The sequence below is a fragment of the Tympanuchus pallidicinctus genome, unplaced genomic scaffold (assembly GCF_026119805.1).
Source record: "Tympanuchus pallidicinctus isolate F22 unplaced genomic scaffold, pur_lepc_1.0 scaffold8, whole genome shotgun sequence".
In the NCBI taxonomy this organism is placed as follows: Eukaryota; Metazoa; Chordata; class Aves; order Galliformes; family Phasianidae; genus Tympanuchus; species Tympanuchus pallidicinctus.
The window spans coordinates 17832369-17856555 of NW_026294802.1; the positions used below are offsets into that span (position 1 = coordinate 17832369).

Sequence of the window (24187 nt, forward strand, 5' to 3'; positions counted from 1 at the left end):
AACATCACAACCTACCCTTTATCTATTAGTCAGGTAAAGCAAGCAAAAAACACCAGACAATGTACTCCACACAATTTTCCAAGCTTCATTTGCAGCATCTGCATTTTTTCTGTTGAAATGCCTCCCTATGGAGCTCCATTATAAAAGACATTATTTTTGGACTCCTCTGTTCTAAATCTGAACAAATCAATTTTATTTTTCCAAAGACATTCCATCCACAGGATCATCTGAGAAGTTATTTGCACAAACTGAGGACTGTTGTTATCATGGAGACTTTTGTAGGTTGTGCCACTACAAAACACACAGCATTCTGTTGTACAGTACACATATACTGCTAGCAAGTAAACTCTGGAGGAAAAAAATACATTCCTTCACATCATTTCTTACTTAAGCAAATCTAAATTTCAAACCACACACAGAATTCTAACTTAGACAAGAAACTCTCAAGGAGGATCTTTAACGTATTAAGTAAACTCCCCAGGCCTTACAATAGGTCAGGTACCATAAAATTAAGTTCCAATGCTGGCAATTTCACCTGGCGCTTCACAGCTTGAGAGCAGACTCCTGAGACTTGATGCACATTATCAGCACATCGTTTAATGGGAAAAAGCTTAAGAAAAAGTTAAGCAAGTACCAGTGCACAAATCTGCTCCATTTTGTTACTGCTGATGAAAATTTAACCCAGTTTTGCCTAAAAAAAAAAAAAAAAAAACAAAAAAAAAAAAAAAAAAACCAAGGAATTTTGTTATTTTTTTTCTTTTTAAAGGAAAAGTACAAGTGCAGCACTTCACCACTTTCATATAAAGAATAGAGCATACTTCAGTATAATTTAGACAGTGGTATTTCGGATACTTTAAGCACATTCAATCATTCAGCTACTTGTGCTATTACTACGTGTGTTACCCATGCAATTATTAGACTGGCTCTAGCAGTGTTGGTAAAGCTCTCACAATATTAAATGCCCCAAGAAGACAGACATTTTTTTCCTGTAAGATAAATGGCATAATTGCATTGCAGGTTGTTGGGTTTTATTGCTGTTTAAAAACAACAACAGTATCCCTGAAAGTGGTTGAGAGTATTTCATATAGCTAGAAAAAATAATTTCACATTAACATATATTGCATAGTAGGATGAAAAACGAAAAGGAAATTCCTTGAGTACTGAAAAATAAGTAACTTCCTCTGTTCAAATTAAGATGATAACATATGCTAAATAATGGTGCCAAATATTTAAGTGGTAATATTTACGGTGCAAGTATTAGGACTATTCTCCCTTACCACCTGTTGATAGCTCTAGTTTTACTACCAGAACAATCCACTTTCATAAAGATGAAATACAGCAGCACGAAACACAACGACTGATGCACGGGTTGACTTTCTTTTGCTTTCTTCTTTCCAGCAATGCATTTATTTTGGTAAGGAAAATCCACACACATTAAAATCATTTTTATTTTTCTGCAGTTTGACACCAAAAAAGTGAATGTCATGAGTTACAATTTTCTATAGGATGGACACAAGTTCAGCTAATTGGATTACTCAGAAAGCAGATAAAGGAAAAAAACATTAAATCTTAACAGAAGAAACCTATAGCATTGCTACAAATTACCATCTTTGTCCCAAAGGTCACAGAAACTAATGTTCTCCCATATCTAGTCTACACAATAATTGTACCTATAGTAAAAATAGACCATTAACTAAAGTTCTCAGCTTTTCATAAGTAGCACTTCAAGAATAAGTATGATTTTATTGCATTTTTGTACGAAGCAATGAGACTGAACATCTGTATGCTGCGGATTTAAGCACATCAAAATGAATACATTCAATTTAAAAGTTGTTGCTTATCACTCCTCATTGGTAGTAGTGAAGTCAGCTGCCTGCTCAACTAAGTTATACAATATTGAGTGTTTTAGCATGCTTCCACTGAGAAAAATACTCAACTGCATGAACGTAGTAAATCTCACCTCAGAAGATGAAATTGTAGAAGAAAATGCAGCAATGCCCTCTTCATATAAGAATAAAACTTCATATGGAATTTTCACACTTTGAGAATACCTCTCTACATGAATATTCAAAGATAGTCACAAAGCTGTGATGGAAGGACCTTACATTAAGAAAAAAGACCACTGCTAAAAGTTGGAATTTAGACTACCTTAGGTAACAACTTTTACCCCAAAAAAGTATTTAGTAGCAAATTGTATTTGATGCAATTTTTATTTTCCACGCATATTACTAATAAATAAGTTCCTCTAAGACACCTGTTGCCAATTTATATTGAACTCCTACAACACTGTAAGCACTGAAATGAAGTGATACATTTAAATGTTACACTTAAACAGTTACTAATATGATACTAAGACTTTTACAGAAATGCGAACAAGTTTACAGTTACATTTACTAAAAAGTTACAGTAACCTACAGAAAAGCCTGTTGTACTCTCCCTACTTCCTAAGAGATCAAATTCAGTTAATTTGTTACTGAAAAATGCATACAAAAATGCATCTCCCTCATTCCCTTGTTACAAATCTTCCTCCCTTCATAACCTATCAAGATCCACCAAGACAAAAGTACAACTTCTTTCCTGCACAATGAAAAAGCTTTAAAAACACAGCTTCACATTTTAGTACATTTTTGCCCTTCTCAGCTTCCAAGTTCCCGCAAAAACAAATATACAGTTTCTCAAAAATGAATTTAAAGGATGTCCACATTAAAAAAATAAAGCCTACAAAAGTTCAAAGACCTGAAAAAAAAAAATGTTACTCCTATGGCAAAGTGATCTCCTACTAGTCCAAAGTCCAGAAAATTACCAGTGTCCATTTAATATTAGTTTGCTTCGTTTATCCAAATTTATCAGGTTCCAATCACATCATTTATAAGTAGTCCTTGAGCCGATGAGAGGGCAGGAGAGTTCTCTACAATTAAAAACAGGAGATCAAAATTGGGTGTGCCTTTCAGAAAGATACTCATTTGGCACCGTCCTGAGAGAACATCTGAATGTATTTAGAGAAAGGATTTCCTTGATTAGTTTCCATAGACTGATAAACTGAAAACAAGAAGACTGAAACAAGAACAAAGAGAAGAATTTTTATCCACAGGGGAACGGAGCGTTCTTTTTTTGTTGAAGGTTTCTCAGACTTGATGTCACTTGAGGTACTATATTTTGGAGCATACTTAAAGAAACTTTCATCCATTTTGAAGTCAGTGTGCTCGATAGGCCGGCTAGCAGCTCCTTTGATTGGTCTACGGCAGCTAGCACTGTTAATCAGAAAACAAAAAACACCTCTGTGTTTGAAAGAGCAATCTAAAGTATACAAGAGAATCTTAGCATAGCTGAAGAACTATAAATCATTTTCAGTGAACAGAGTACCTGAAATACCTGTCTACAAATGCCTTAGAGAGTAGCATACGATTGAGGTTAACCATTCAGAGTTCAAATAAATATCCCTTTAAATAAACACTCAAATGCCACTTTATGTCGGCCTATGTGGATACTCTAATTATGACAAGAAATAAAATGCCACAAAGCATCTGCACCTGTATTTTAACTGATCACTTCTGCAGTCTTTCCAGGACTTCTAAACCTAAAATTGTCTCAGGCCATTAAAACATCACTGATGTCCAAGTCAGTGCACTGTGCAAAATGATAAGGCAGTAAGGATTAAGGAAACACTGCAAGAATCCGTTGTAATTCATCTATTTGAATTAAGGCTTGCCTGCACTGTTTTTGTTAGAAATTATGCTGTGTTTTCTTTAATTTTTTCTATCCATTACTATCATCTTTTGCTTCCTAACAAATTTAGGAAGATTTCCAATGAAAACAGCTATGACTCCACAGCCCCCACCCAATTTCAGACATCAGTATGCAGTAGCAGCCAATATTCTTAAGGGGGGCAGTGAGCTGTATCAACTGCTTAGTTATCCAGAGGGCTATTCCAGTTCTCTGTTAAAGCACTAAGTTTCCAGTATCAGTCCTTCTGTTCACAAAGCCAGCTTTATTTGCACTACAGTAATGCTTGACTACAATAGGATCAATTACATAATAGAAAAAGACTATTTGAAAATTACTTTTTGCTTTCAAAAAAAAAATCTCAAATCTATGCTGGGAGACCTTCTCTTAACTAACAGCAGGGACTAAAACAGTTGTAATCTAGACATACTAGGAGCCACAGAGAGGTCTTTCCCATTTAACCTCCAGCAAGTTACTACTGTAATTACGTTATAATGCTACCCCCTATTCCCCTGCTCCCCAACTTCAAATAAAGAAAAGGCTTTTTTGGCTAATAAAACCACATATGCAGAACAGAAGAGCTCAACAGTTGTCTCAACTGCCACTAAGTCAGAATTGCAAAACCATTCCTCTGAAATCTAGCAATATAATCAACAGACCCTCCTCAGCTCAAACAGTTCTCAACAAGTGAGAAACAAGCCCCCACAGACTTCAGCAATACCTAATTCCTGTAGGTGTTGATACTTCATAAGGGAACATTTCCTTCAGAATATCCCTTTCTACTCTTCGTTCTTCTGTATGAGTTCTCTCCGGCACCTAGGAAAACAAAAACCATTATCAGCCTAACACAGTTCTAAACAATAGGCTCCTGCTTAACTGTCTCAGTGTCCATAACCACGTGCAGTTTGTAAGGAAGCATCTGAGTCACCCAGTGACATTTAAGAACTTTAATTCCTGAGTTTTAAAAGTTAGTTAACCTTAATTATTGGCAGCTGTCTGGTCACTTTTGGTGTCTCAATGTATTCATTGCTCTCCTCAGTTTCCTTTAAGATAAAGAATATGTCATAAATGCAATACATCTGCAAGCCAATGATCTAGATGATCAAAAAACTTAACCAATCACCTCTATCATGGCTGTGTTGAGCACATCATAGGAGTGTTTGCGGCCAACATGATTAACCAAGCACTGACGTGGGCAATCTGTCTCTTTCTGCTGTAACAGACAATGCCATAGTACAGTGAAATACTATGCAGTTTGAAATGAAGTATCAACTTTTTCCACAACCATCTTATTTGACAATTAAGCCTAATCTGCGGTAGTTCTTATAAACAAATAAAGTAGCCTGTGGAATAAATCTCAGATCCATTGGTAGAACAGGCTTCACAAGCGTTAATGCAAGTTTTATATAAATATCTTCGTGGAGCAATGAACTCCATTTAAATTCAGCCAGCTATTATTTTGTACTGTAAAATTCAACAGTAATTCAGTACTACATTAATAACTACTATTACATATACTCTCAAGTGCTTTAGACATTTATCCAAATAATCTCATCAGCTTGAATAGGCTAACAGAGTATAAGAATGATTTTCTTTATTGGTAGCTAACAAATCTACAGTTGCTTTCTAAATTCAGATGTTTGATTTCAAGTAACCCCACCACTTTAGTCCTTCAGGTAAGGCACTTTTTTTCCCACGATATGCTGATTTATAAGATCAGAGCTAGATAACAATTTCACTCTTTGAACTGCTTATATAGTTCAAAAGAAAAAAGTATATTCTCCACAACGTAAGGTAAAATAATAATCTAAAGGAGGATTTGTTCTACCTTACAAAAACAAGGAAGGATAAGAAGAATATATACACTCTTTTTGATGTCGTATGACAATGCTAGCTTGGTTACACTACCATGCCCACCTGGGCAATGAGACCCTCCACCCCTTCTGTACTACAGAATAAATCCATACACACAAGAACCTTCTTCAAAGAGAGTAAGCAATAACAGTCTAAGTTTTAATTTACTTCAGCTGTCATCAGTGGTTTCTTTGGTGTTCTTCTGGGCATGTCTGAGGGTTCACTGATTGACAATGTAGGAGCTGCATGCTTGAAATTTCCAGGCACCCTATTGCCAACCTGCCGAGATTCAAAATTGTTCAAACTCAGAATTAACCAAAACACAAAGTAAAATGGGGAAGGGAGACAGAACTAAACAACAAAACCCTTATCTGCAGCAAATATATATGTGTTAGGAATTCACTGAAGGTTATGTAACAGATACTCTGAAATAAGCAAAGGAAATGCAATGCTTATCATTCTAAATAAATAGTTTATTTTAAGCCACTTAGAAACATAGAAGCTAATTAGTTCACAAGAAAAGCCAAGCTTTAAAGCAGATATAGCAGATATTCTATACATACTTAAATTAAGAAGAGATCTGAACTTTTGAAGCGGATCTTCTCAACCCTCCCCCCCAAAAAAAGACATGAAACTATGTGTCTACCTAGTCCCACCTCAAAGTGAGCACCACTAGGCACTAATATAGCTATTGAACATATGGTTCCACAGCTACTGAATATAAGAAGTCTTACTTTCTTTAAAAACAGCCTGTTTAAAACAATTCTGTCAGTAAAGGCATATTATACAGGTATTACAGAAAAATACTACTTGCATTATTCGTTAAATATATTTACTAAGCATATTTACTAGGGTTTCGTTGCTTGCAGTCAATATAGTTTCAGCTATGGGAGTACTCTCTGATATAACAGCATCATCTACAGGCAACTGTACTGTAGCTTCCACCTGTTTGTTTAAAACAAACAAAAGAAAACAGTTGAATAAAATAGCCACTGGGACCCTAATAGTGAAAAAAAAATAAGCTTTTCTATTATAATAAGCCTCTCATCACCCTTTTCCTTGGTGTTCTTCTTGACACTCTTGTAGACTCCCTAGAAAATGCCTGAAGAGGTCCACTTTTTGAAGATCCACTTGTCCAGACAGTCTCAGTAACTTCATCTTGAGAATAAGTCTATTCAAGTATCAAAGACATGATCAAATACATGAAAGCCAGCTCTCAACATTGGATACACACAACCAAAAGCCAAAATAGCATACATATTCCAGAACAAACATCTAAAACTAAAAGCAAAACACCCCACACTGAAAACAAACTGAAGAAACCCAGTAACCTTGGATCCAATAACATCTAGCTATCTAAATGGGCAGTGATGACTACAATACTTAGAGTCAACTGTTTTTTGAATACTGAGCTGACTGGATGATACCTAACAGTAAAAACCGTTGATCTTCTCACTGCAATAGCATGAAATCACTGATGCTTCAAGTACTGAAAATCAGAGAGTGGACATGCTGACTTCTAGGCTTGTTACATTACCTCCCTACAAAAAAAAAAAAAACAACCACCAACAACTTATGATTATAAGCAGAATGCAATAATTTGTTCAACCCACAAATGTATTCTCTCCTGCAGACAATTCAGACACAGACACCTCCATATTAACAAGATCTCATCTCCAGATAGAGGAAAAGGGAGATGTTCTTACAATCTTAGAAGTTTCCACAATGATAAAAGTCACTCAACTGTGGGTTCAAACGGCCAAGCTTAAAACAGTTCATAATAAAGCCAAATAATAGCAAAGTGCCAGACTTTCATAGCCAGAAGGAAGCATAGATCAATTCCCACAGCCTTACTGCAAGTTTTACGCTTAAAATCTTCCTCAAATCTAATTCCAAGCATAAATCTAGAAGGAAAGGGAGACAAGAGACTGACTGCTTCTTCTAAAATAGACCTAAGATTTTGTTTGTTTCAAAACAATTAGAGAAAAATCCTTTGTCAATAATGAAATCTATGCATCTCTTGCACTGGTGCATTACCAATTTTTTGAAAGTTACATTTGGTGTTGATGGGAGTAACACAGACTGGTGCATCAAAATAACTTCACCGGAAGAATTAGCCCACAAAACAGTGCATTCAGAGTATAGGCTGAAAGATACTTCATTATCCCTTAATAAATAAGTACACCACCACCCTTCTCAGTTTCCCACGTGTATCTTTGAAGTTACTCTAGTGAAACTGGAAGCTGAGCAGCTTCATAACTTTGAACAGAAGTATTACAGCTACTACATAACCAGCAGAGGGAGCACAAGTGTTTTGCTATACTTCAAAGTCGCTGAAATGGTCTGATAACTGAATGATACATATTTATGAACTCATCTCAAGTCCAAATAGATTCAGATATTTCATACAGAATCTATATATTTCAGCCTACGTCTGTGATACTTTCAAATTTAAACATACTTCTGATTAAAGGTCTCCTAATCCCTGCTTATACATTCACTAGATACTAGCTTCTCACATCCCCCTGTTAAGAAAAGCTTAATTTGCAACATTCTATCATGTCGCCTCTTTCTATTTGAGGTGTTCTTCCTCAGAAGCTTTAGAAAAAAAAGCCCCTAATTTCAGAGAAGGTCGACTCTAATTCTGCTCAAGAATGCAAGACAATTTTCTTGTCCTACAAATAGAGAGCTCCAGGGGGAGCTCTTCATTAGTAGTTCTAGGAACTTTTCTCTAAAGAAGTCTTCAGTAATTAAGAACCTACGTACTGAGTTCCTCAGATGGTTGAAAGTCATGCATTTTAAGTAGCAGGGAAATCTTGCATGAAAAATCCAGGACAAGACTAAGTGCACTGCATGAGACCCATCCCAACTTCAGCAGAGTCTATTCAATAGACCAGAAAAAAGTATTTATGTCTTCAGTCACAGCTATCTCCATCATTAATTGAACAGGCGTTCTATGCTTATCCTACAACCAATACCTGAAGTAAATAAACCCTACTGAAGTGTAATATTGAGATACACCAGTACCCTGGTATATAGTCAGAAAGATGCAATAATGATGTTTAGAAGCATAATAATGATGTTTACAAGCATCATTCAGAACACGTGTTCAAGTGACACAAGTAATGATGTTACCTGATCTATCACTTACCAACTAACAGTTCTGTGCCTTTCACATGGCATACACACCACATGCATGTTTGATATCCATGAAGTCGTTACACAGGTGATAAAAAACAGAGGTAAAGAAGAGTAGGGGAACACAGCACAACCAGCTTAATCCACCTGTTTCTCACCTACTATGTGGCCTTAAGCCCACACTCCCCAAATCTAACTCTATATTCACCTGCCTGGCAGAATACATTCAAAGTTAGTGTTTTCTTCCAACTTACTTAGTTCACTATGAGGAGGCAATTAGGCACAAAGGGCAGGACTCAAATTCATCTGGCCCATTGCTGCTAACCAGCTGATAAGACAAGTCAATGCCTCCCACTTACCTCCTCCTCTGGTTTTTACACCAACCTCCATAGACTTCTTATTTGCACTCATAAGAAAGAACACTAACATCCACCAGTGCCAAGCCTTCAGCACCAGATGACAGCGTACATCTACACTAAGAATAGTGCAGCATAGGATCCATAAGTGACTAATAAGCTGTTCACATCACACTGCCAACCAGTTTAGCCCCACCACTCTTCAGAGCTTCAATCTTTGACTCATTGCCAGACAGCAAACAGAAGTTGCAAAAACCATACTCATTCTGCAGAATTAGATGCAATCTAGAGACCCCATTTCACAAGAAATAAAGGTTACCATCTTCCAAATCTTCCAGTTTTACTTGCTAGCCAAAAACATTTCGAGTTTTGCTTTCTCTTTATCTCAAGAAATTATAAGGTTTTTTTTTTTTAAAGCAGCAGTCACAAGTTTAAAGGCAAAAGCTTTAACAAACTTGAGGGTTCTTCAAGAATTTGTCGTTTTGACTAATTTGCAAAGATGGCATTTCAAGAGATACTCCTTTCATTAACTACTGGTATTTAAAATATGCAAACTGCAAAAATATAACATCTATACCACAGACAAAAGATTGCAAGAACAAATAGAGTAATAACTTAGTATTATTACAGCAAAATTATATTTAAGAATTGAATAATTCCTCTCCACCAAAAAATACCACAAAAACACAAAAAGGAAGCAGGTATCTGAAGATTACAAAGATTTGTTGACAGCTAAATTAAACACCTCCACCACACTGAAGCTAGCAGGGATTTTTGGATGGACAGTGACTTAGAAAAGAATAATTCCTAAAACAGAAGAACCTTATGATACTGATGCCCATTATAAAGACCATCATGAGGTCAAATTGATTATGTTAAAGAACACTGATTTTGTTTGTTGAACTGTGTTTGTTTTGATCTGTAGAAGAAAGATACGTTTAGTCTGCACCCCTAAGAATACAGTTAAATATAAGCAGAAGTAGCAGAGGAACCCAGTAACTGTAACACACAGAGCTGTGCATTACCTGCTTTAGGTGATATTCCACCTAAATAGGAGCAATATGGCATTTACCATCCTATACAATCTTGAGAAAAGACTACTCTCTTAACGTTCTTATCTGCTAATATCAGGCTATTAACAGGTCAGATCGCTCCCCTCTTGAATGCTTTTTGGACAAGTTCTTAATGTAGCACAACTCCACTACTTATTGGTCAGATGAGTAACACTGTAAATATCCTAAGTAATCTAAGCTGTGCAGCAGGATATTTAGTGACACTGTCACATCATAAGAACAGATCAGTCACCAATCACTGAATCCAGTATTTAGTCAGCAGTTTGAAAGCCTGAGGCACCTCTGTAAAATCCTCCTTTGGCCAAGAGAGCTAATGGTAATATTAAAGGACAAGAGGTACATACTTTGAAGTTGAAAATAGTTATTTTTCTAAGGAAAAGTTTTCTAATAAATTCATGTGTATTCTAGTAAGGCTGCTCAGTGTGGCCGAGGAAAAAGCATTCTATAGATACCAGAGATGCTGCATGTGTTTATACACACACATATCTCTATAAAAATGCATTATTTTATAGATTGTTACATTTAAACCACAATAACAGACCAGTGTACACACACTTCTGTTTATCTTTAGATAGGCACTAAAAATACATAGAAATACGATGTACAGGAGTATTTAAAAGCATTTCTCACAGAAAATATTTTCAGATTTTATTTATTTATTTTTAGGAAATTGCTCCTTTTATAAATATGCTCATTTATAAATATGCAACAGAACATCAGTTCCTCCAGCCTATTATCGGTCAGATTTTGAAATTTAAACACGTAAAGGTCACCTAGAGTTTTCCCTCAAAGGTGAGCTACACACACTGGCAAGTGTGACCATGCAGACCATGATTTTGAACATTAACACACAGGCAAAAAGCAGCAGATGCAGTTAATTCACAAGATTTTCATGCTGTATTAGAATAGGCTTTCTTAAAACAAAGATCACCACCAAATTTTTAAGAACAGCATATCACACACATGATTATGTTTAGTGAGTACACTGCCTGCAGTTAGCGGCTGTTCTAGATGCCACTAAATAAAACATACCTGGTTATGCTCAACAACTCTTCTTTGTTTGAGTGTTACTGGAGTCTTCATCCTGCCTTTCAGAGGTTCTCTCTTCTCAAGCCTCAGCTCAGTCTTTAGATCTGTAATGAGTTTTAATAACTGGTTTCTATAACATTACTGATCGATAAACTGCAATTAGTTTAAATGAATTTTATTGCACTAATTTGAAGAGGTATCAAACTTCATGGACTATTGTTTCCTTAAACAACCTGGCATAGGTTAAGTTTCCCCAGTGAAGGGCACAATCTTCTGAAGAATGACCTTAACTGACCCAACGCATGCGTTCTGTCCTAAAAAAAAAAAAAAGTCCTATAATTCAGACAGACAATCTTTGACTATTTCAGCTGTTCCACTTAGAAACCAGTATCAGATTGCAGTTACTTTAACTAAAGCAATGTTCCTTGAAAGCATACACCATTACTTCTTGTAAGATAGATTCTACCTCTCCAGCCCTTATCATTTCTTAATATTAAAAGAGTAGGAACAACACACCCACCCACTCAGATAAATCAGTCAACCTGCTCCAGGTCCCTAAGGAACAGAGTATAAGAGGAATTACCGTCTGCAAGAAATTAAACTGTGTTTAGAAGCATGAACTTAAACACCGACACACTAACTCAAAACAGAGGTAACTATTGCGTGTGCGTCGTATGAAACTCAAAGTTGAAGTGCAAAGAGCACTGAACACTTAACATCCAGTTCTCCACCTAGCACTTTTACAGGCTCAGATCTGTAGGGAAACTGCACAAATAAGAAAGGAGCAGTTTACTAATAAAATTTCATTTCCCAGAACACCTCCTGGGTCACTGTGTTAGCACTACATGAAGAATGCAAACAACATGGTCTACTGCAGTATCTTTGAGCCTCAACAAACAGCAGATCATGCTCTCTTCGGATATTTCTTCTACTCCAAGTGTTATTCATAAGTAACTTGAATAGTTCGCATGCAAGTTCTGCTTCAGGCTTACCTTCTTCATTGTCACTGTACTGGTCAGAATCATTATTTCCATTCTGTCTGGTGTTCTCAGTAGTTGAAGAAATCACTGGGAGAGGCACAGGCGTCTTCGGTTCTGGACCTTGCTCCATCAGTTTCAACAGCTTTTTCTCATAAAGTTTCCTTGTAGTAGCTGTAGCAAAAGAATACATGCTAGAGATGAAGCTTTGGTCTTTCCTGGCCTGACTGCTAGAACTTCATTATTATGTATTCCTCAGGAATTTCCATACACATATTCTGTATTTTTCATGTCTGTACACCCACAGCATGTATATCTAGGTATATAATTGTACCTCTAAGGCTTGAGTGTTTGGTTCAAGAGAACTGACAAGCAGAGATGTGTTGGTACACCTATTGTTGTGAGCATTCATCTACAGGAGGGTAACTCAGTCTGCTATAATGTTGTTTCACACATCGCGACATGAGTTGTCAAACCCTCACAAAAACTTAATGAGATTGATACTGCAAAGGCAAGCATCCATGCAGATTCCAATACTGTCATCTTAGCCCCATTATCCTGAAATTAACATCTCTCTCCCCTTAGTTTAACATTTGCCCTGCTTTCAAATCCAGCCCAATAAGCATGACAGGTGGTGTAAGTAAGCAACAAGAACGAAGCTTTCTGTTTCCTGCATCCAGCTGTGAAGTTAAAACAAAAAGCTGTCACATACATTCACATCAGGACTGTGCTAACAAAAAAACAAAGCAGAAATAACCAGTGCCTGCATTGCTAGCAACAGCAAAGTCCTGCCTTATCTGAAGTCTTCTGAGAAGTCTTCTTTACACATATATAAAAAACAGCTGTCACAACAGAATCCACACCCTGTAGGAACTGAAGTTTTTACTTAAAATCAAGTCTGAACATATTTCTAGGGGACTGCGTAGTTACTTGAATTTTCCAGGAGCTTTGAGCTCTACCCAAGAGAAAGAGGTTGAATGAGCAAACATACAGAAACAGGTAACAGAAAATGCTATGCACCAAATTATTTGAACACACACAAGACTCCAGACTTTATTACTGGCAATTCTATTCTATTTCAAACACATTCCACAGAAGGCTCAGTGTGCTAGATGAAACTATCTCCTACTGAAGAGTTGTAAAATCAAATTATCTTGCCATCAGGCCAGTGCCCAATCTGAAAGGCAAGGACCTTTGATCTTGTATTACAGGAGAGTGCCTAAGGCAGGGGACTAAGCTGGGAGTTTTTGCCATCCACCCTGCTGAAGTAGGTCAGCGTACAGGATGGAATGCAAGGTTAAGGGGCCAGAAAAAAAAAAAAAAAGAAAAACATTAATGCTGAATGCAGGGAGCAGGAAATGCCCTAAGGAACAAGTTCCATGCTCATTCTGCCCTCAGATCTTAAATTATTATGTAAGGTATACTTGCTATTTAGGCAGGCTCCAGATCTCAACCTCTGTATCAGACCTAATTTCCACAGTGCTGATCTTTAATAGTTGCATAGCTTCAGAAAAGGAGTTGAAACAAGTATAGCTAGCCTAGAACATAAGGGGAATAAACTGCGAATTTGCCTTCACAAGAATGTGGAAAATGCTTCAAGCATTTTCAATGTATTTAGTTCAATGAAAACATCTTCAGTGGAAAATACAATTGCAATAGCATTGGTACTAACAAGTAACCTTATCAAAGAACCTTAGACTACTCGGCATTGAAGTTTAGTTTAGTTGACATACCTACAATTGGGCCAGGATTTACTCCATACTTCGTAAGTTGCTCTTGAAGATCTTCATTACTGAGCTCTGTTACATCCAAGTCATCCTTTTCCTCTGCCCTGAGTTTGTCAGTTTTCTTTGTGGCTTTCTGTGAAAACAAAAGGCAGAATGTTTCCAGTTAACGTAGAACACGTTTTTATTCTGAGGGCACAGGCAGCTAAGAGAGCCATTAGAAAAGTAGTCATATTCTTCTCCTACCTGTTCCCAACTAAAAGTAAAGCATACACCAAACACTTCAAACCATTTACACCTATGAAATAACACACAAACATGTTTTCTATTCATAAAAGGAAATGTCCATTATATGATGCCTCTACAATAATAAATATCTTACTCATTATTCTGACCATGTTTTAACTTGAGGTATGCAAATGGAGAGGATTGCTGTCCAATGATTGGAGAGGTAAACTTGTAAACATTCATCCAACACTACTCTAAACTACAAATATTCACATTCCATTGGCTTTTTTCTACTATCCTTCTACCTAGCAGGTCAATACCTCTTCCTCTATGATTATGGAAGTAGTTCCTCAGTAACCACACACTCCCAATCAAGTTCCCAAATCCCTATTTCCTCTCTTCTACTAACATTCTCTGGGAGATTACATGATGTTATGAAATGAGAGAGGGAGTGGCAAAGCCAAGAACACCCTCAAACTTTCAATACCCTGCCTATCTCCTCAGGTCGCTCGTACTGCATCCTGATCAAATCCTACAAAGAACTCTGGCAACACACCATCATGTTCAGATGGTTATCAAAATAACCTGCCAAGATGCTACTCCCAAATTAGCTGTTTCCACAACATCCAGAATGATCACAAAGGCTTCCCAAGTAGAACAAATGTTGCTACCACAGACATTCCCAGGCTCCAAGATCTTCAAGAGGGTGATGAGCTACGATGGCAGAATAAATGCTTAGGAATTGCTTGCTCAACAGAAAAGAAACTAATACAACTTACTTCAAAGCAGTATCTCAAAGTTGTAGTATCTAAACAGATACACAAATAATACACTTAATAGGATTCAACTTGATTACTCAGAAGAGCTATCAGGGTCTCTCTGAAAACCCTAAAATCCCAAATGCAAATAAGCTGTAACATTCATTCATGATTAAAAGCTCTTTTCTTGATGCATTTACTAAGATAGCACTAGAAGACTGTAAGAAGATCATCGAAATGAGTCAATAGGAACTAGACAGGCATTTTTGCCAGTTCTACCACTGGTCTGCATGCAAGCTTACTCTCGATATTTTAAAGCTGAACAGCAACCGTACAAGATTTTCCCTAATTAGACTTTCTTTAACTCCTGGATTGTTATAACATTCGCACGATGAACTTAACAGTTCATGACATGAACTTGTTCCCCATGAACTTGTACTGTTTCTCAAAATTAAGAAAAGGTCTCCAAGCAGTCTGAAGAAGGGATAAAAATGTCAGTGACAAGTTTGTCTAGTGACTGATGAAATGAGGTATGAATCTGCCCTTCCATTCCTTTATCATGAAAAAATATCTTATTTGCTTTTAAAATAACAGGACCCTTTTATACTGTAACAAAAATCAAGTAACTTGCAGCTACAAGCAGAAAAATTTATTTACTTTTTAACCTATTAGTTACACTTACCACAAAGTGGTGTTATTGTATAAGAATTTTCATCTCTGGACTATTGAAATGTTGCAACAGCGAAGAGCTTCAAAACATACGCTGGGTTTTGTTGTTAGGATCTGACTATTGACATCTCCAGTGTTCACACACATCACTGGTCAGATTAACTAGAATAATACTTTTGTATTTCATATGAAAACTAGCATGGTGCAGGAAGTGACATTCCAATGCCTCTTTAAAGAGCTGGAAACCACATTTAAGATATGATTGATTTCTATCACCTACAAGTCACAGAAGAGGCTGTATTGATGGAAAATACACAGCAGAAGAATTACTTGGAGTTCTACCAGATGCTTTACAGAGATCTCCATCAGACAGTACTGCAACTTATCAGTAATATGATCCAGCAATGCAAGTAAACTCACATATAACAGCAGTATTTTCTTCCAAATACCATTTCTCATTATTATTACTCTGTATCACTTCACGTTACCACAAACTGAAACCATCAGAACAGTCAGCCTCACCAAAAAAGGAGGGCAGCAGAAAAATGAAAAGTCAAAAGTAATGAGCCTTTCAATACTACAGCCAGACACACTGATTATCGTGTGTTCTGTGAGGTCTTCAATTTTTACTTTTGAACACTTATTCCCCTTTAAGCAGAAGCAAATGATTTCACTTGTACAAGTAAAAAGCTGCAGCTTAATCACTAAGGATCAGTCCCAGAAGCAAAAGGTACAAGGAAAATTTTTTCCTGTCTTGTCTGTGATATGACAGCATGAATCTCAGCAACAACACTGTTGTTATCACGTTACAAAGCACCACTGCACTTTCTGTGCACAACAACTTATTCATGAGAGTATCCTAAGAGACAGGTCAAAAGGACTGACTTTAAAATTTATCATTTTTTCCCCTCATTCGAAATGATAACAACACAAACAAAAGAACACCCATATATTCCTGATCTTGCATACACTTGAAAAATTAAAAGTTTAAGCGTTTAAAACAAAATTGTGGTGAATACCAGGATTTGCTGAAGTAAGGCGGTACTTTGTCCATAATCCTGTAAATATGCTTGCAGCACTCTACCCAGACTCACAAATCCTTATCAGAAGATCTCATAATCCCAACCAGAGCTAGCAGCATTAAGGAAAGAGACATCCAGTCGTGGCCATTTGCTAGGAAAAAAATAGAAGAGGATCAGCATACTTCACTAGAGAGATCCATTCCTACTAAATAGATACAATTTGGTAGTGTACCTGTCACGCTCAGTTTTAGATCAGCTGATACTCAACCCTTCAAACGAACATTTAAGTGAATTATAAGAATGGGATTCCCACACAGCTCTCAGTTCTACAACAACAGGAAAATACAAAATAAGAAAAGGTCACCTTCTCAGTATCATCCAGCTGCACTGAAACCTTCCACCTTCTTTCAGTAACAGGGAAGGAGCAGAAAGTTTAAGCTATGCTAATTCATACCTCATCTTTACTATTCCTGCTGATGAGAAATCCAACAACCACAGATCAGTTTGTCAGACAGACCTGATTGCTACCTGCACTAGCTTCCAAAACTGATCCACCAGACAAGCAGGAGTAACACCATCAAGAAGTCATTATGCAAACAGCTATGGTACATCAAAAGTATTTTCAAATCCTGAGTTAAATGGCACCCACATTAAGATATCCAAAGGCTTTAATCTTGAACAGGTGCAGCTTCATCACCAGCAGCAGAAAGGCTCAGGGCTTCTTTACTATTCCTCTGAATGAGGTTAAGACAGGCTAAAGAAGCCCAAATCATGTCAACAGGATGCTCTTTAACTCTCCAGTTTGCACAGTGTCACCCCTGGTGACACTTACTTCTCTCAGGAAAGATAAGCAACTGCAGTTGCCAGGCTTGCACGTTGAAACACTGAGGTCTATTCCCCATGCACTTGTTATTCAGTTATATACAAACATTTTCTGCCATAGTATAATTTTAAGTCTGAACATTAATACTATATTTACTAAGCTTTATGACAAACAAAATAAACAATGGAAAGGAAATTATACAGCAGCTAATCCAGAGATGTTGATAAAGTTAGCTTTGAGAATTCTGTCTTTTACCCCTAGCAAGGACATGCCAGACCTCAGTGTCTATGTAAGGCAGCAGTCCTAAATGATAAGATTATGGACTTACGCCGCCTCCTCATCCCCCAGACACTAAATTCCATTTTACTCAGTGCAGGGAATTCATCTGCCCTGAAAGCAGGTGAATATTGCATGGTGAAGAACTGTTTCCAGAGAATCTGATGAAAGAGTAGAAGTTCAGAGAACAAGCAAATCAAGAAATCAAACTAACAGATGGTCTCACCACTCAGACAGTGGATCACTGACCGGGAGACAAAGCTTGAGAAACTGACACAAATTTAAAAGCAATTAAAAGCTCTTAAAGGGAAGTTGCTGATATGTCCTCTGGGTCACATCTGTACAGTACATCATAATCAGGAGATACAGCCACACAGGAAACACCGAGCGGATCACTGAGCAGCACATGAACTTCACATTCTCTCACCTATCCAAGCATGCAATCCCATCTTTCATGGTCTTCATCTTCATAACCATCCAGTTTCACCATTCTTCCCATTTCCAACAGGGAAGTAGTTGAGACAGTACAATTATATCAGCTGCAGATATTACTCCTGCCATACCATTAACAGCTGAAATTAGATTGTGGGTTTGTTTGTTTTTTGTTTTTTTTTTTTTTTTAAACCTGCCTATTTCACTAAAACAAATGAAGAACATCTTTACCTGATAGATGTCTCCTACAAAGCTACAAATAGACATCTCATATCCAAATGTCCTCATTACACCTTTAGAAGCATAAGTGAGAAGACATCTGAGTGATCTTTCCCAAATCACCATTTTAGAAGCCCAGAATTTCACTCAGTGTTTCATAAAGTTCTTTCAGGAAGATATGAACAGCTCCAGTAAGTGAGGTCATGAAAAACTACACCTTCTGAGCTCTGAACAGCTCCTGTTTGGCAGCAACATCAAGATGATATTTTTGATATTGACTTTAAAGCATCTACCTCTTATAGAGGCAAAAATACTATTTTGCAGTTATTTCTCCTTTGAGCTAGAAATAGCTGTCCTGACATCCAGCTTAAGATCAACCAACACCATAAGCACCCACACAGAGTAGTTTCCCCTGCAGGAAAAAGGTTTCTGCAGTATCAGCCGCTGTCCTCACACAACACTGTGGAAAATGGGAGAAACAGCCTCCCCCAAAACAAAACCAACAGAACAAACAGAACTATCCACACCAGTACGCCTAGAGTAGCTGGATATTCTAGACAACTTCAGAAAGTGAGATCCAGAGAAGTATCATTTTAAGACATCATATGCTTACCTCTCATGGTAAGCATAAGTGACTAAAGCAAAGACACATCCAACTTCGCCCCAAAACTACAGATAACCATTATATCTAGAGAAGTGCTCACATTTTAAAAGTTACTCTGAAAGAGCTTTCCTGTGAGATCTTTAAAACAATAATTAAGTTTACTTTGATTTAGCCAATTTTATGTATTTGACAACACCCCGTGCATAGCAGACTGCAGTACATGCAATATGCTGCACCACATAACAGTTCATAAAAGATTGAGTTTCACGAGTTCTTACCACTAAAATACTTCCGTTGTGAACATCAGGTTCCAAAAAGAAAAGAAAAAAACGCACTGTCTGCCTAAAGAGTTGCCATTCCAAAGCATCTCCAGGGCCTGAAAACACTCTGCAGAACACAACTCTCTTAAAGTTGGGTCTGCTCAGACATTCATCTAAATCACCTGTATGCTCACTGCTGTATCAGGATTAAAAAAAAAAAAAAAAAAAAAAAAGAAATATAAACAAGCACGAGCAAGAACAACATCACTGTGGATGCAAGACACTTGTCCTACACCACCTCAGCTTCACATCACCAGCATACTGAGGTTTTTGTTTTAAGAAAGGTAGCTCGGACGCAGTTCCGCCTTCCTAGCAGCTGCAGCACAGACGCTCAGAACGCCGCGCCAAACTCGTTTCCCAAAAACACTCGGAGGAAAAGAAACCCCGGCCGAGAGGGGAAGGAGGGCTTCTAGGGCCGGCCCCGCCCTCCAGCCCCCGCCCCGCGCTGGCGAAGGCGGAGGGGCCGCGCCGGGCTCAGCTCCGCGCACGAAGAGGCGCGCGATGCACTTGGCGCAGAGCCGGCAGGCCGGGCCCGATCGGAGCAGCGAAGCGACGGACAGCTGAACCTCGGCAGACGGGACTTAGCAGGCAGGGCGCGTGGGAGCACAAAGCCGCACGTGTTGGTATTCCGAGTGAGTAAGCGCCAGCTCGAGACGCAGCGACAGGTCTCACTTTGCTCCTCTCTACTCAAAACACCTCTTTGCTCCAAGTGCACTGCTGGCTTTTTCTCTCTCCCCCTCCACGCATCAGGCACTCGTTTACCCAGCAGCGAGAACAAGTTTTCTGCATCAAGTTCCTTTAATTTTATAGTCTTTAAAAAACAAAAACCCATATCTAAAGAAATTAAAAAAAATAACAGATCACAGCAGGCCAGAACCCTCCTCATCCCTGGAGGCATTCGAGGCCAGGTTGGATGTGGCTCTGGGCAGCCTGATCTGCTGGTTGGCGACCCTACACATAGCAGGGGGGTTGAAAACAGATGATCATTGTGGTCCTTTTCAGCCCAGGCCGTTCTGTGATTCTGTGAAGATGCAAATCTTTTCAACGGTTTTTAGCAAGTTCACACTAGCCGCGACTGCATCATCTGCACTGAAGAGTTGTCTGCAACTTCTAAATTAAGCAGCTCTTAATTTTTCTTTTAGAATGCCACGAGATATGGAAGATGCCATGCAGTTGACCTACAAAGGTTTACAACACCTGGTTTACATTTTCCTCTTAAATCAATACAACAGTATCTAAGACCTCCAACACAAATAAAAGTGGAACAAGTAGAGCACTGCAATTTTGTTCCTTCTATCCGTGTTACTGTATCACCACAAATTAGACTGCTCTTACTTTCTAAGGCACCCAGCACCAACTTTTCTCATCCTCTTAAGCATACACTTAAAAGAAATACACAAGATAAAACAATCAAATTGCACAGAGGAAAGAAAAACAGAATGCCAAACCCACCTTTGTTTCCAGGCCTTACAAAGCAACTTAGATAAAATACAGCATTCCTATATTAATTCCACAGAGCTTTGCAGTCAGGGTACCTTCCCTTTGCCCCACGTTTTCAGTTCCCTCTTTCAGAAGTCTGAAATGCTTTTCTTTCTGTCCCCTCTTAATCTTATCAAGATATTTCACTCAGTTTCCATAACAGAGTCCCACAGATAGGACACAGGACGCTTAAATCCAAACAGCTGCCACCAGCACCATCCATCACATTTTGGAATTTACTGCTCTGAAATTAACACAAGAGCAGCAGAAAGCCTTACAGACATTGTTAACAAAAGTAAAAGTGTAAGAGTAACACCCACTGTGTAAACAACAGAAAAGCCACCTCTAATTGTTTAAGCTCAAGCCCTGGGAAAAAGGAAAGGAGGGGAAAAACAAACAAAACCTCCAGGGACTCCTTCCCAACACAAGCTGCTTACACCCTGGATTCAAGCTCATCCTATTACACTTGGAAGCACCTTAAAAAATGCTACAGGCAGACCACTATATTAAAGAAGTGCTGAGTTCAGTGTTAAGTCTTGCATACAATTTCTCCCACGTAAACTCCAGTGTTTTAATTAGGCAGATGTTGAAAGAGACAAACCATTTGGTTAGAAATCTTTTAGGTGCAATTTTCAGTTTATCAGTTCAAGCACTGTTGGCATGTTTGGTTGTTGTTTTTGTTTTGTTTTTAAGTTTGAAGTATGGAATATCTTTTAAAGAGTGATCCGTGCCCTTGTTTTACAAATGAGCTTTTAAAGGGAGTATTGCAGATATAATCAAATAGCATAGCGTCTAAAAATCTAAACTGCAGCTGACAATCTCTCACAAGGCCAGACAGCACGCTTACTTTTCATTTATGAATCGAACTATCGCTTAAATGATATGCGAGCGTTTACATAGCTCTCGTGAGAAATTGAAAGGGAAAAATCACGCATATCTAAAGGGAGAAGAACTCAGCGGCACCAGCTGCCCTGTCCCCTACACGCACGGTATTAAGAACTACGTCCAGAAGGCACCTAACAGCACAGCAGAGGCGCTTGGCTCTATAACACGTGCTCAGCCGTAGGAGCAGACAGCTACATTAAGCAGACCGTACTGAAACGGCGCACTTCATTAACCAAAACAAACAAGCTGTTCTTTCGCAGCCTTCCACGTGGGGCTGTTTGCCGGGGGCCGCGCTTCAGGCGCTCTCGGCGGAGCTGCCCCGGGGCCGGGCGGGCGGGCGGAGGCGCTGCGCCCCAGGCGGGCCCCGAGCCGCGGCCGGGCTGGAAGGCGGGCTGAGGGCCCCGGGAGCGCGGCGCTGCGGCACTCACCCGTCCGACGGAGGCCCCGCGGCCCCGGACGCCGATGGGGGTGGGCTCCCGCTCCTCGTCGCTGGAGAAGTCGGGCTGCGCGGCGACGGGCGGGTTGCGGGCGGTGAGGTGCTGCAGGTAGAGCTGCACGTAGACGTCCTTGCGCTGCTCGCCGCCCGGCAGGCTCACATTGTTGGCGATCAGCTCGCTTTTCAGCTTCTCCTTCGTCAGGACCGAGGGGTCCGCCAGGAACTCGGGCATCGCCGCCGCCCGCCGAGGCACCAACAAAGCGCGGGAGGAGGGGACGCGCTGCCCCGCGCCAGGCACCCAGCTCCACAGCGAGCGGGCGCGCACGGCGAGCGCTCCTCGCAGCCGCCAATAAGCCGCGCCCCGATTGGCGAGGAGGGGGACGAAGCGGTTCTTCTATTGGCTGTAGGGCGGAAGAAGGGAGAGGCGCGCGGGCTCGGCCAGCGTTAGTGCTTTGCGCGGGGACCAGCAACGCAGTTTAAATTCGGCTCGGGCGGGAGAGGCGTGGGGTGGTGCCGCCCTGAGGCGCTGGGCGCCGCCCTTCCGCCCTACGCCTCCTTAGTGGTGCGGGCGCCCCGCCGCCCTTCTCGGCTGTGGGGAATCGAGAAGAGCACCCGTGAGAGTGCTGAGTTCAGGCGTTTCGCAAGCTGCCCCGCTGGGAAAGCAGGGCTGAGTTTGAGATTTAACCCGAATTAAGTCTTTGCGTTTACGTGCTACTCGCTGGGAATGCTCACCGTTGTAAATTTGCCTATGTTTTACTACGGGAGCTGTTCAAAATTTACATCTGATTATGTACCCTGCGTGTTTGAAATATCGGAGATGGAAATAATTGAGTGGCTATGTAAATTCATCCATCCATCCCAGGTGTGAAACAGGATCGTCGGTGTTTGTGCCCACTCTTTCTTAGAGTTCCAGAATCGCCCCGAGCTGAAAGGATCATTGAGTCCAACTCCTGAAGGAGTTTCACGCCGTAGCGGAGGAGATTGCCCTCCGGTTTGGTTTGCTCCGTCCCTGTCGCTCCGGTTTGCCTGGCCGTCGCTGCAGTGTCAGCTGTGGTTGTGCTGAGGGCTGTTTCTGTAGGAGAGAATTTCAAGTGGTCTGCCCACACTAAGATTGGTGCTTCCCGCTGATGAATTGGTGCAGTGTAACAAAGCAGTTAATGCAAGGCAGTAGCTGAGCTTGCAGAATTTAGTTTACTTTGCAGCAAAACTGATGATATGTGGTGGCTACCATCTGCTGTTCATTGTAACCAATATGTGAAATATTTTGTTCTTTTTTTGTATGGAGTAAATCACTCAAAAAATTATTTATTCCCATGGGAATGACAACAGATGCAAAGAGTACAAAGCACTATTTGATAGAACAAATTCTCACCTATGAAACTCTATTTTTCAGCATAGCCACCACCACTTGCTATGCCTTTCACCAGCAGTGAACAAGAGCCTGCATAGCGCACTCATTTTAAAACCTTTACCAACAGAGATGATCTGCTGTTTCCAATGCTGAAATGCACAACTCTCCACCTCACTGTGCTCACGTTCACTGTTCTCTCCATAAACTCTCAGCACGCATCAATGAATGTCAGTGGGCTCCAATTTTTTTTCACACTGAGGAATTCAGTTCCATACCTTTGCTTCATATGCACTTCCGTGTCAGATGCTATTTCGTCAGACAGTCCCTTTGCTACCATCAGTCACATGGCAACAAAATGTAATGGAATATTGGTAGGATGGGTCAAGCTCCCTTGCTCTGACAGTGACATCCACCTCTGATGTCATAGGCCAAGAGAACTAAATAGGAGGCATTACTTTAGGAGCAGCCCTTGTAGGTGTCTTGGAAAGCAGATGCTTCTTTCACTTTCAGAATTTGCATCTTATTCATATAAATAAGATCTGAAACCTGTTGCAGATTGAAACAACGTGCATCAGAAATGTAGAAGTGATGAGGTTCTTTAGATATTGCACTAACATGAAAAGTAAAAACACCATTCATACAAAGTCACAGTGTTTTAAAACAGCATCAAGGGAAACTGGTCTGGGAAACTTTAATCAAAGTCAATAGTGAAACCTGCAGCAATTGCAGCACAGAGAGGCAGTAGGTGGTGCATTTCAGCAGTGACAACAGTAATACTGGGTCACTTCTGCTGGTGAAAATATTAACAGTA

At 39.5% G+C, this 24187-nt stretch overlaps 1 protein-coding gene across 7 annotated transcripts; it reads right to left on the bottom strand.

Annotated features, from left to right (window-relative positions):
• Positions 1-1369: 1369 nt before the first annotated feature.
• Positions 1370-22456, bottom strand: TMPO (thymopoietin). Of its 7 annotated transcripts, XM_052668557.1 has the most exons (11): positions 22018-22455; positions 13884-14010; positions 12166-12324; positions 11177-11277; positions 6629-6748; positions 6427-6522; positions 5746-5856; positions 4847-4936; positions 4701-4766; positions 4445-4539; positions 1370-3251 (listed from the first exon to the last, which is right to left on the bottom strand). In XM_052668557.1, the coding sequence occupies exons 1-11, from the start codon at positions 22255-22257 to the stop codon at positions 2960-2962; spliced, it is 1497 nt and encodes a 498-aa protein (XP_052524517.1). In that variant the 5' UTR covers positions 22258-22455; the 3' UTR covers positions 1370-2959. The 7 variants fall into 7 exon arrangements, with proteins under 7 accessions (XP_052524517.1, XP_052524519.1, XP_052524518.1 ...); XM_052668559.1 differs by lacking the exon at positions 6629-6748 and having other exon boundaries at positions 22018-22456; XM_052668558.1 differs by lacking the exon at positions 4701-4766 and having other exon boundaries at positions 22018-22454.
• Between the last annotated feature and the right edge of the window lie 1731 nt (positions 22457-24187).